Raw genomic sequence first — 13,608 nt, forward strand, 5'->3', positions numbered from 1 at the left:
TAGAGAGCAACCTCCAGACAGGCCCCCCCAAACCCACCACCACTGCATTCCCCTGCCCCCAAACCCCCCCAAACCCACCACCACTGCATTCCCCTGTCCACACTGCAGCAGAATAATCGGGTCCAGAATCGGCCTCTATGCCCACCTGAAGACCCACAAGAGCCCAGAGGGAGGACAGTCATACTCGACTACGAGGGACCGCCGATGATGATGATGATGATGATGGTGAAGGTGTGGTGATTCAATGTACTGTTGTTATTACTGTGATGCACTTTGAGTTGTTTTTTATAATGTGAAAAGTGCCTTATGAATAAAGTTTGATTTGATTTTAAAGACAAAGAAACACAAAACAACTAAACAGGACAAAAAATAAAACAAGATTACATAATTATTAAAAAATGATGGTAAAAAATGTATAAATGGTTACAAAACTGTAAACAGTTAAGATGTGAGATGAAAATATATAATATAAATGAAATATTCAAGAGATGCAAAACGACCACAAAGAGATGACTGGAAACACGAGTACAGAGTGACATAAAATCAAAAATAAAGTGAAAAATAAATGACTGCAAACACACCAAGTAGAGACAGAAGCAAAAAGAGAAAAAAACAAAAACAAAACATCACGGAATAATAGCATTTACAGAAACATTCAAAAACGAGCACAATGTAACTGAAAACTACTGTCAAGAAAGGAAAATTACTGACAGGATGACAGAGAGTGGACAGAGTGAATGAAAATAGTCCCACAATTCACCGAAAAACATGAAACACAACAAAGTCCGACAGAATTCACACACAGTCTGACACAACACGACCGGAGACACAGCACGATTCACAGCAGGTGAAAACAACTCAGCGGAAAGTGACACACACACATACACACACACACACACACACACACACACACACACACACACACACGCACAGTCTCGTATTTCTATCCTTGTGGGGACCGTCCATTGACTCCCATTCATGTCTAGCCCCTAACCCTGACCCTTACCCTAACCCTAACCCACACCACAACAAAGCCTAACCCTAAAGAAATGTTTTTGCACTTTTACTTTTTTCAGTAACAACAACATGGTCAAGAAAACACTGTTTCTCCTACTTAGGACCGGAAAAAGGTCCCCACAAGGCACGTCGTTCCACGTTTTGCTATCCTTGTGGGGACATTTGGCCCCGACAAGGATAGAAATACGAGAACACACACACACACACACACACACACACACACACACACACACACACACACACACACACACAAGGCTGTGAACAGCTGATCAGGAGTGTGCAGGCCCAGGTCAAAGGTCAGAGTGGAGTGTGTGTGTCAGGGTGTGACGGAGCCGTTTCCTCCCTGAAGACAGAGGAAGCGGCTCACTTCCTGTCGGTGAGTCACTGCAGCTGTTTGGGTCTCTGGATCACCAGCAGGTCCCTGAACACAACACACTCCACACACATGATCACATGCTGGATTTCCCTGCACTGCTCTCATTCTCTCACACATCAAATGTATGTAATCCACACGATCCACGTGACAAAAAAATAAATTAATTAATAAATAAATTAATTAATTAATAATTAATTAATAAAACCTAGAAAAAGTGATTTTTTTTGTGGGAGAAACATGAAGAAGAAACGCAGAATCTGCAGGATGAATGTGTCACACAGCTCCTTTGTTATGATGAAGACCCGCCCCTCATCCTCACTGCTGGGCTGCTACTGGGTCTGAGGGGCGGGGCCTGCTCTCCTATTGGCTGAGAGGCACATCCGTCAGCGCGCTAGCCCCGCCCCCTGCACTCAATGAAAAGTGAAGGAGACCTCCGGAGTGAAAAGACTCGTCAAGCTTAGAAAATCAGAGCGGAACTGGCCGGAACAGATCCTTTCAGAATAAAACCCCCAACCTTTGACGGTCACATCTCATTCAGGACTGTGACTGTCTGACAATGAAATGTCTTATTTGAATAAAGATAATGATAAAAACTCAGTGATCACATGTTTCAGCAGTACTGTGATTACAACTGAACACCACCAGTCTGCTGGCAAATGAGAAGTTTAAAGCAAATGTTTATTTTTATCTGGGCAAGCCCCGCCCCTCAGGTTTAGGCGCCATTGAGGCTTTTATTATGGAGAGTGGAAGCGGAAGCAGGTGGTTTGATTGCTCCACCTTGACGGCCCGTTCAGACCGGACCGCCGCTGCGGAGCTCAGAGGAGCGGAGTCCAGAAGTGTTCCTGTGAGGAGGCAGAAGCTCCGGAAGACACAAAGATGGAGATAGAGAGGGAGGTGAAGAAGGTAAGCTGTCCGCCGGCACGCGGCCCGCCGCCCGCTGCCTTTTCCGGGCCGCCCGCCCCGGACCGGCCGGGCCGCGCCCCGCGCCCCGCAGGCGTCCCGGAAAGGTGCGCACGGCACGCGCAGGTGGAGGAGGAGGACTCTGCGTCTCCGCGCGTGAGACTCGAGGAGCTTCACGAACACAGTTAACTTTTTCTTTAAAATAAATAAATAAAATAAGTGAATTAAGGGTTGCAGAAAGCTCAGGGAGAAAATAAACTGCCCTGAAAAGTAGAAATATGATTTAAAAAAGTTCTGAAAAATGTGATGAACTGAGTTTATTTCTCTTTAAGTAAGACTGGATCAGATAAGACTGGGTTTATCAAGACTAGATGAAGTAAAACGGATCAATTAAGACTGGTTTTTTCAATACTGTATTAACTAAGGCCGGGCTAATTTGACTGGGTTTATCAAGACTGGATTAACTAAGAAATGTTTTTTCAAGACTGGAGGAATTAAGACAGTTTATAAAGACAGGGTCCAGTAGTCAAGACTGGTTTTATTGAGACAGGGTTTTCCCAGGCTGGCTTTATTAAGACCGGAATCAAGTGAATGTTATTTCTGTAAAGTTATGTGTGACTTCTGTAAAAGTTCTCTCTCTCTGACCCTTTTTCTCGCTCTGTGGTTTCAACATGCGTGGTTTTGAAAGTGGAACTACATTAAATTTAGACACTCTTCTGTTCAGTGTTTTGAATAGTTTTAGGTTAGATTAGTTGTGCAGGTTCAGATTCCAGTAAATGAGCATGTTGTAGTATATAGAGCCTCTCCAGAGGCTGTACCTGCAGACATCTGAAATGACAGAAGTACATCAGTCCTCTGGTTTTCTCTGCAGCAGCTGATAGCAGGTATCAGGATGAGCTGAGCCGTGGGGCAGCTGCAGAGACTTGCATAGACCTGGCAGTGGTAAGAGGGAGGGGCAGGGGCAGATAGCCGCAGGGGGGAAAGCCTGTTTACCATTTGTGACTTTTAATTCACTTCTTTCACACTGAGCAACATATTTTTATTGTGAGCTACTTGAGCTAAAACTCTTGTCACAATATTATGTGTGACTGTGTGTGTGTGTGTGTGTGCGTGTGTGTGACAGCTCTATAATCCAGACAGTCTCCCTCAGAGATGTGTTCTTAATCCCTGTGGAGGTCAGCCTGCAGTGGAGCGGTGTGTGTGTGTGTGTGTGTGTGTGTGTGTGTGTGTGTGTGTGCGTTCTTGTATTTCTATCCTTGTCGGGGCCAAATGTCCCCACAAGGATAGCAAAACGTGGAACGACGTGCCTTGTGGGGACCTTTTTCCGGTCCTAAGTAGGAGAAACAGTGTTTTCTTGACCATGTTGTTGTTACTGAAAAAAGTAAAAGTGCAAAAACATTTCTTTAGGGTTAGGCTTTGTTGTGGTGTGGGTTAGGGTTAGGGTAAGGGTCAGGGTTAGGGGCTAGACATGAATGGGAGTCAATGGACGGTCCCCACAAGGATAGAAATACAAGACTGTGCGTGTGTGTGTGTGTGTGTGTGTGTGTGTGTGTGTGTGTGTGTGTGTGTGTGTGTGTGTGTGTGTGTGTGTGTGTGTGTGTGTGTGTGTGTGTGTGTGTGTGTGTGTCTGCCCCTGCCTGGGGCAGCTGTGTACTAACTGCCCCTGCTCGGGGCAGCTGTGTGCAGGAATCATCATGAGCTTTCAGTTGAAGCCTTCCGTCTGCATGTCCTGTGAGTGGTGTGCAGCCTGTCTTGGAGGCGGGGGGGTGGGGGGGATGGTGGGGGCTCCATCAGTGAAAGCAGTAGTCTGAATTATGTGACGGGCGTGAAGGGAGTCTGAACAGAGCGGAGGGAGCTGGATGCTGAGAGGAACTCTGGGTATATTCCCAGAGGACTTTGTAATCTGCTGAATCAAAAGCCTTTAGAAACACTCTTGAATGAAGAGTCCCCTGTAAGTCCTGCCACCGAACAGTCACACCAATGTTCCCCGATTCTAAAGAGTCGAGGTGATATTAATCTACCGTCTCTGTATGTGTAACATATTTAGTTGTAAAGACAGGAGAAATGTTTGTCGGAGTAAGCTGTGTTCCTCCATCACAGGTGGTGTTCAGAGCGGTGGCAGGTTCAGGGTCATGAGGAGGGTACAGGGCTGTAGTGGGCTGATTCTGGCTCAGACCGAGACTCAGAGGGAAGCAGGTCAGGATGGAGATGTCCACAGCTGGACTTCACACCAGAGCAGGACTTCTCAGAAGGAGCCTCTTTGGTTTTCATCCTCAGCTCGACACGAAAAAACATCAACTTCAAAGACCTGACTGCCTGTCCTGGTGGTCCTGGTCCTGGTCCTGGTCCTGGTCCTCTCCAGTCGGAGCCTGTCACTCATCCTCAGCTCGCTGTCCGTTGGAACGACTCTAACTTTCATCATTCAGGTCCTGTGGATGAAGTGAACTCTAATTATGTCCATTTTCCTGTCGTTGAGTCGATGAAACATCAAAAACATGGAGTCTGTTGCTCATTTTCCAGTCGAGCACATCTGCAAACATCTGTATTGTTTCCTCAGGAAAACTTCCACATCAGAGTAGTTTCAGTGTAAACTTGTCCCGTCACTGTCGCATTTTCTGGGACAGAAACATGAAACAAAGATACAAAGACGGTCTGGGCAGAGACGGGGCAGAGATGGGGCAGAGACAGCAGAAACGGGGCAGAGACGGGGCAGAGACGGGGCAGAGACGGGGCAGAGACGGGGCAGAGACGGGGCAGAGACGGGGCAGAGACGGGGCAGAGACGGGGCAGAGACGGGGCAGAAACAGGGCCTGCTGCTGCTGCTGGAGGGTTAAACATGTGTTTCAGATTGTTGTGGTCTGAGAGCAGCTGGTCAGATAAAAGGAAGCTGCTCACTGAGTCACCGTGCTGACTCATGACGCTGACTGGTGTGTCCCAGCCGTGCTCTGAGTGTGTGTGTGTGTGTGTGTGTGTGTGTGTGTGTGTGTGTGTGTGTGTGTGTGTGAGAGTGTGTGTGTGTGTGTGTTGATCTGTACCGATAACGTGTCGCCTCAGTGAAAAGTGAAGAAAAGTCCTGCCGCTCCGTCACTGATTGACTCGCTGCTCTGGGCTGCAGCACTCATCACACATTTCAAGGAAGAAACGCAGCGTTTTCACACTTTGGCTCCAGAAAGGTTTGGTGTCAGCAACAGTTTGAAAATGACGTGTTTCCACGGAAACGGCAGAAACTATGAAAACGATGTAGTTTTCATGTTTGTCCACTTGGTGGTGCTGTTATTAGTTGTTTTTAGTGAAACTACACACAGAACAATACTTGAAAAGCATTAAAGTCACTCTGGGTTTCAGGGTGTTTTCTACACAGGAGACTTCAGGACTCAGAAGCAGAACAGGAGCTTTTTTTATTAGTTTTTTTCCAGCCTGGTCCACCGCCCCGCCTCCGCTGGCCTCTTTAATTACCTCTGAAAATCATACGCCTCCGAATGACTCTGCTGTTTATTGTCCTGGAGAGGAAACTCGCTGTGTGTCGGCTGAAGCTTCCTCAAGACACACTCTCACACACTGTCACACACTCCTAAACACACACTGCTTCTGCCAAGCACACACACTGTTACAGGCACACTGTGTAACACACAAACTGTTGCACATCATGTAAATCATTTTAATCAATAATTATGACAAGAATCAACATTTTCCTGATTTTAGTGGAGGAATAAATAACCTGACTGTTGTCCACACAGCACCCTGTTTCCTCCAGGATTTTAGACTTCACATGTGGACAGTTGTCTGTACAGTAAATGAGACAGTCGTGATGACTTCAGCGTTAGCTGGTGGCTTCATCTTCAGCGTTAGCTGGTGGCTTCATCTTCAGCGTTAGCTGGTGGCTTCATCTTCAGCGTTAGCTGGTGGCTTCATCTTCAGCGTTAGCTGGTGGCTTCATATGTAATTTCCTGTTGATATTTTGCACACAGTCGTGCTCTTATCCAGTTTTTAAAGTGAATCTTCCCCCTGTTTAATCCGTTTGCTGCCAGAGTTATCATTTATTAAAGGAAACAAGCAGTTCCTGTGAAGATAGAGAGGTGGGGTTTTCAAACATAAGGCCCGTGGGCCCAGAGTAGCCTGGCTGTTACATGAACTCTCCTCATGACTGTTATTTGTCGTTTAAAGCCTGTTGTTGTGAGTCCTCGGTGTTTCTGACGGCCTGTTTCATGTCGTTCTCCAGATGACCCTCGGACACGAGTTCGGCGCAGGAGCTTCCTGTTTGAAGTGCAAAGACAAGTGTGAAGGCTTCGAGCTGCACTTCTGGAGGTTTGGACTCTCAGTCGACTTCATTTCACTTCTGCAGAGCAAAGCTGTGAAGGGCGGGGCAGGGGTTTATTTAAATACACCTCAAATACATATTTAAATGTGGTACTTACTGAAATGATGCAGGGTTTGATTAGATGTGTGTTTGAGGCTGACATGTCGGGTCCTGTCAGCTCAAGCAGCTCCAACGTTTTTCACATTCCTCCATTTCAAGGAAAGACTGTCGGGACGTGGAGGCAGGTAGACCGCGGTTTAACAGCTCCATGTTCTCCATTAACATCACTTTCCTGCCTGTAATTGTTGTGCTGGGTCTCAGCGGGCCTCCTCGGTCTAATGGGAACACGCCGTTCCGCCTCCTGCTGCTGCTTTGTGAGCTGAAGGCAGGAACGCTGGATCCGGTCCTGTCCTGCAGGAGTCCCACACTGAGCTCGGACTGGAGCATTTCTGGCCGTCATCAACCGTCCTCCGCCTTTTATTCAGGAGTGGAGAAATAAATAACCACGACCACCACAGAACGAAGACGTAACAGAGGCAGAAACGCTGAAAACCACCATGTTGATGTGTAAAAACGGAAGTTTTCTGGAAAGACGGTGCTAAAACCCAACGGGTTCTGGTTTAAATGGTGTGAGGGGAGAATATGAACGCTGTTTGTTGTGATCCCTGCCGACTGAAGAGACGTTTCGGGACACGTCACTCTCATAAATCATCTCACACTCTTTGTGTTCAGACAAGCTCAAACACCAGAAACAGATCTGCAGCTCAGAGGATGATTGTTCACAGAAGAGCAACAATCAGAACAATACCATCGTCCTCCTCTACATCTGCGTCACATCACAGGTCCCAAATGGTAGAATAAAAATTTCAACTTTAGTTGTTTTGAACATTTTAAGCTTTTTTAAAGGAAAATAAATAGTGCCTGATAAATGAAATGGAACATTATTTTGTTTTTGTTATCTATAATATCTCTATTTTTGAAACAATGCTCCATGCTCTGTATGTTTAAAGCTGAAATCAATTAAATGTAATGCTGACAGAACTGACTGAACGTCTTCCAGAAGCGGAAGAAGTTCTGAAAAACGTCCACTCTGCTGTAATCTCCTCCCTGACAGGATCGTACTGTTAATACTGCAACAGTGAGAAACCCAAAGCTACTGAAAATATCACTCCCTTTTTAACTACAGTTAATCGTGTTGTCTACAGCAGATACTGAATCATTTCACCTCTAAAAAAGAATAAATATAAATAAATAAACTATATAAAGTGGTGATTAGTTTGGCCGAAACACGCAAAGATAAATGAGTCAACTGGACGATGCAGATCAACATCTTTGAATATGGTGGAAGTCAGAAGTCTCTCGGTACCCGTCAAAATGTTGACATCGCCTCAATGTTTCCCGTTTTTAGGGAGGAAGTCTGGAGACAGTGCTGGACATGATGGACTTCTTCCAGACCGGTCTCTCTGTAGGCTGAACATCTGAGCTGGGGCTTGAAGCTGTTGTCCTGTTTCCTGTGGACTCTGTTGTGGCTTCTGGTCGGCCAGACCGCTTCCTGTCAGAGTCTCAGCTGTTGAGACTTTCATTATCCAACATTTCTCAGTTTGAGATAGCTAAAGGAATCTGGAGTAGCTGCATGATAAATGCCAAATTTAGCATCACGGTGCCAGTATTGGTAGATAATAAATGCTTCCTCTGTTATTTGGAAGAAGTCATTCTGAAGTTCAGAGACCTGGTGATCAGGTCCGGTTCCAGGCTGTGAGGGATTTCTTGATGCTTGAAGACGTTCAGAGCGTCTTGCTGTGGTTTCCTCTGCAGGAAGATCTGTCGGAACTGCAAATGCGGGCTGACGGAGCACGACGTGTCGATGAACTCCGAGGAGAACAAGAAGGTGGGCAAACTGTTCGAGGACACCAAATACACCGGCCTCATCGCCAAGCTGAAGACGGACGGCGTCCCCAGGTACCAGGCCAAGATGGTGACCATCTCCCTGCCCAGTGTGTCCTCCAGGGCGTACAGCGTCCCGCCCTCCGCCGCCTCCATCGTCCCGCCCACTGCTGCCAACAGCGCTCCGCCCCCTGCCGGCTCTCTGGTGCCGCCCCCCGCCGGCTCTCTGGTGCCGCCCCCCGCCGGCTCCTCGGGCTCCGTGCAGCCGGCCGGGGCCCCTACAGCCTCAGCCACCCACGTTGCCTCAGCCTCCATCACCATCAGGCCCGGAGCTCCGGTCAAGGCCAACAAAGTGGCGCCAGCGGCGGGAGTGGCTTCAGCAAACGCAGAGCCCGTCCAGAAAGACGTCCCCATGCAGTCCGTCACCTTGGAGTGGGCCCCCCCGGTGGAGAAGAAGCTGGTAAGAGCCCAACGCTATGAGGAAAGCCTTTACACGAGCCCGTCCGCCCTTCACTCTGTCCGGTCTGCTCCTCTGGCCCCCAGGCGGCGCTCTACATCCAGCTGCTCCCCCCGGAGAGGCGTCCCGTGGCCGGCACCCAGGGGGCCGCCTACCGGCGCCAGCAGATGGCCCGCCAGCTGCCGGAGCACGACCAGGACCCGTCCAAGTGCCACGAGTTGAGCCCCGCAGAGGTCAAGAAGATGCAGCAGTTCGTCCGCAAGTACAAGGATGAAGCCCTGGGAGTCGGAGACGTCATGCTGCCCGAGGACATGGCCCTGGTCCTGGCAGGGAGGCAGGGGGCAGGAGGGCCTGGGGGCGCTAGGGGGGCAGGAGGGCCTTGGGGGGCAGGAGGTCCTGGGGGGGCAGGAGGGGCCGGAGGGCCTGGGGGGGCTGGGGGACCTGGGGGCGCAGGAGTAGCAGGAGGTTATAGAGCAGGGCTTCAAGCTGGGCCTGGAGGGTTTGGTGCTGGAACAGGAGGTGCTGTAGCAGGTGGAGCAGGTGGATCTGGTGTAGGGGGATCTGGTGTAGGGGGATCTGGGGGAGCTTGGACAGGGGATGCGAGAGCAGGAGGTCCTGGAGCAGGTGGTGGAGCTTTAGGAGCTTGGGTAGGAGGTCCTGGAGCAGGCGGAGCTGGGGGAGCTGGTGTAGGGGGATCTGGAGCTGGAGGCCCTGGAGCAGGTGGAGTAGGTGGAGCTGGAGGAGCTTGGACAGGGAGTGCTGGAACAGGTGGAGCAGGAGTAGGTGGAGCTGGAGGAGCCAGAGCAGGGGTTGCTGGTGTAGGGGGATCTGGGGCTGGAGGTCCTGGAGCAGGCGGAGCTGGGGGAGCTGGTGTAGGGGGATCTGGAGCAGGACTCGCAGGTGGGGTTGCAGGTTCTCCGGGGGGGGGACAGTCCGGTTGGAGTCCGTCTGGAGGAGCTGTTGGAGCTGCAGCCACTGCTGGAGCCATGGGGGTCCCTGGAGCGCCGCTGCAGGACTTTGTGAGTTTGATCCGTTAGTTTCTTTTGGTTCTGTTTTATCGTGAAGTTTACTGTTCTCTCTTCTCGAGACTCGAACCTTCTCCTCCTGTTTATGGAAAAACAAAAAGAATCAAACAACCCGAGAAAGTTACCTTGATCAGCAGCCAGAGGCGGCGCGTGGGTCTCAGTACAGAGGGGGCGGAGCATTCTCGACGGGCCCTTATGATAGTAATTTTACCATTCAAACAATCCCTCATGGTACCATCAAACAACACACTAATGCTCACTTTTATCGAGCCAAGCAAACCTGTATGCCTCAGAAAGCAGAATAAAGTCACAAACAACTAGTTCATGAACTTGTTCTGAAGAACAAATACACACACACACACACACACACACACACACACACACAGGCATCTGCAGCCTGACAGGTGTCAATCTCAGAGCGTCCGCTGTCCATGGTGCTGAAAGCTCAAATAAAAAGTCGCGGGCTACATCTGTACCATCTTTGATACAGCTTAAATATAAAATGAACACCGCTGGTCTTAAATTACACAAATTATTCAGACAGATATAGACACAGCTATCTATAGCTTTTGGAATTCACGTATATTGGTTAAAAAAAAAAAGACTCAGCGGTCTCTTGTACACAAGGCACATTCAAATAGCCAGGTGTTTAAGACCACAGCATGCTGATAAAGATAATATTTTTGAAGGTTTCACTGACTCACCAGTCGCTCCGATGTTAGGTTTTGGGTAGTACCGCTAGCGGCTAGCATAGTGTTTAGCATACTGTTTAACTTCCCTCCAAACAGTTCAGATCAAGTGCAGAAGAAAAAACTCGGTCATGCGGCACAGCCAATCAGCTGGCTTACAGCTCTGATGCGTTCATGGACAGTCGTAATGTAAGAATTGGCAAATTGGAGCCCACAATCATATGGTATACCTTCTCTCACACACTACATATTTTATTATAATAATTTACTTACAAGTAAATGTGAACACATCACATGAAACGGGGCCCTAGGGCCTTGTGGGCCCTGGGGCGACCGCCCCCTTGCCCCCACTCTGGCTCCGCTACAGTCAGCAGCACAACGGTCAACGTTTGCTTCAAAGAGGGTGGAGAAGCTGCTGAGCAGAGTCTCTGGTTCAGATCCTGAACTGGTCGTCCCTGTCGGCCCCTCAGCTGACGTGAGCCACCAGGTGGCGCCATCAGACCTTCAGTGAGGCTGCAGTCTGCTGCTGCAGCTGCAGAAGGAGTCGCAGCTGTACTTTTTCCCATCTTTCACCATGTGCAGCCAGTTAACTCTCCCTGTGTGGATTCCTCTCCTTCATTCCTGCTCCGGGTGATTCATGCCAGCTTCACCCGCCTCGGTTCTCCATGCAGTTTGCCTCTCTCACCCCTCGCTCTCTTCACCCAGTCCCGTCTCTTCCGCTCAGTGAACAAACATTTCGTCCTGCTTCTGCCTCCCAGTAACGCTACATTGATGACGGCTGTATAAAGAGACACTGGAGGTGCTGTCAGATTCTAACCCCCCCCGCCGTCCCCCTCAGGCGTGCCATCACTGCGGGAAGGCCATGCGGCGCGGCGAGCCGGCCGTGTACGCCGAGCGCGCCGGCTACGACAAGCTGTGGCACCCGGCCTGCTTCGTGTGCTGCAAGTGCGGCGAGCTCCTGGTGGACATGATCTACTTCTTCAAGAAGGGGAAGATGTACTGCGGACGCCACTACGGCGACAGCGAGAAGCCCCGATGCGGAGGCTGTGACGAGGTGAGGCCCCGCCCCCCAGGTTCAGAGGGTTCAGAGTGTGGGATTGACGGAGTACAGTATTGGTTCTAGTAGTAGTACGAGCCGCAGTGACTCGGTCTGCTCTGTTCGTCCGCAGCTGATCTTCAGTAACGAGTACACCCAGGCCGAGGGCCAGAACTGGCACCTCAAGCACTTCTGCTGCTTCGACTGCGACTGCATCCTGGCCGGGGAGACCTACGTCATGGAGGCCGACAAGCCCGTCTGCCAGCCCTGCTACATGAAGAACCACGCCGTGGTGAGGCTGCTTTTGCAAAAAGTCCAAATCAAAGTCAGGAGGATGTGCGGCGCGCTGCTGCCCTCTACTGTTTAACCACCACTGACTCACTAGTGTGTGATCTTTGAAGCATTTAGACCAGGGGTGTTCAACCCGTGGCTCTGGAGCCACATGTGGCTCTTTAGTTCCTCTGTAGCAGCTCCATGAAGCCTTCACAATGTGAGACGGGAATAAATATTTCAGTTATTTCATTATAGTTCCACTCCACTGTACTGTTCAGAATGATTCGTCACTCTTGGTTTAAAAAAGGATAAAAGCAAAATTGGGAAAAAAATAGCTAAAATCACAAAAACGGGGAAAAAACATTTTCATCTGTCACTTCCTTATAGACAGGCTGAATTAAAAGGGTGGAAGATGAAAGGATGCGATGTGTTTAAACATTGTCAGATTCTCTCTCTGCTGTTTACACACGCTCCTCCCTGCAGGTCAAAGGTCACCAGACAGTGTAACAGGATCACACACACAGCAGCACCGGACTGATAGGAGAACATGGTTGTAAATGAACTGAGGCTGAAGCCAAGAATGCGAAGCAGCCGCTTCTGTTTACAGGATTGATCCCTCCGGATCCCTGAAGAGCCTCTGGTTCTGTTCACATCCACACTGCTCTCTGGATGTAAACACATTATAAAAGGTGTAACATGTCCTCCGTTCTTCAGTGCTGGACTCAGTCTGTGTGAGGTTAAGCCCGAGTGTGTGTGTGTGTGTGTTTCAGAAATGCTCGTCGTGCCAGGCGGCGGTGGAGCCGGAGGCTCAGAGGGTTTCTTACGGCGAGCATCACTGGCACGCCGCGCCGCAGTGCTTCAAGTGCTCCGGCTGCTCCAAGTGCCTGATGGGAGAGCGCTTCATGGCCGTGCAGAGCTTCCTCTTCTGCTCCGTGGAGTGCAAGAAGAAAACCATGGCTTAAAGCTGCAGACGGCGAGGACAGGAAGTGTGTGTTCAGGAAGTGTGTGTTCTGACTGAACCGTTCCTCCTCGGATCGCCACGGATCTCAAACGTGTGAAAACACTGTAAAGCTGCGGCGCTGATCAGATCAGACGGGACTCTGGGAGCTTTGCTCGCCGAAGGCCCTCATTTCAATGTGCGTGCACTGCCTGTGTGTAATTTGACACCAGCCTCCTCAGATTCGCCTGGAGATGTGAAGCTGAAGCTTTCTCCCTAAAGGAGCTACTGAAGCGAGAGTGTGTTTCCCACTCTGACGCTGAGCGACACTGTTCTGATGATCTGTGTGTTTTCGGTCGATTGACCTTTGACCTCTACTGCTGCACACTGATCTACTGTGTGTCTCCATGATTTTCTCTCTGCATCTGCAATAAACGGCACTTTAAAAGCTTTTTGCTTTAGTTTCATTGCCAAAGACACAGACACACACACACACACACGGTGCCCCCTCTGATGGGAACTCATGGACGGCCATGATGGAAAAAACACCTCCAGCGCGTCGGAGTTTCCATTCATGTTGTGGAAACGGTGCACAATTCAAGGAAGCTTCGCCTCCGAGCAGAGCCATTGTCCCGGCGGCCCGGGCCGAGCTCCGAGCAGCCGCTTCCCCTCTTTCAGCCCCGCCGTGACGGAGCGGGAGGCCCGGCTACGTCCACA

At 49.9% G+C, this 13,608-nt stretch overlaps 1 protein-coding gene across 1 annotated transcript; it reads left to right on the forward strand.

Annotated features, from left to right (window-relative positions):
• Positions 1 to 2,175: 2,175 nt before the first annotated feature.
• Positions 2,176 to 13,343, forward strand: tes (testis derived transcript (3 LIM domains)). The gene is made up of 7 exons (XM_030095651.1): positions 2,176 to 2,296; positions 6,513 to 6,598; positions 8,406 to 8,934; positions 9,018 to 9,317; positions 11,445 to 11,699; positions 11,815 to 11,973; positions 12,725 to 13,343. The coding sequence occupies exons 1-7, from the start codon at positions 2,270 to 2,272 to the stop codon at positions 12,914 to 12,916; spliced, it is 1,548 nt and encodes a 515-aa protein (XP_029951511.1). The 5' UTR covers positions 2,176 to 2,269; the 3' UTR covers positions 12,917 to 13,343.
• Positions 13,344 to 13,608: the final 265 nt, after the last annotated feature.

The sequence above is a fragment of the Salarias fasciatus genome, chromosome 7 (assembly GCF_902148845.1).
Source record: "Salarias fasciatus chromosome 7, fSalaFa1.1, whole genome shotgun sequence".
Taxonomy (NCBI): domain Eukaryota; kingdom Metazoa; phylum Chordata; class Actinopteri; order Blenniiformes; family Blenniidae; genus Salarias; species Salarias fasciatus.

Bases quoted from the DNA above. Each gene is read 5' to 3' on its own strand.
- tes (XM_030095651.1), top strand. From the start codon at position 2,270: ATGGAGATAGAGAGGGAGGTGAAGAAG. The intron at 6,599-8,405 runs GTTTGGACTCTC...TTTCCTCTGCAG, and splicing joins TTCGAGCTGCACTTCTGGAG to GAAGATCTGTCGGAACTGCA. The intron at 11,974-12,724 runs GTGAGGCTGCTT...TGTGTGTTTCAG, and splicing joins ACATGAAGAACCACGCCGTG to AAATGCTCGTCGTGCCAGGC.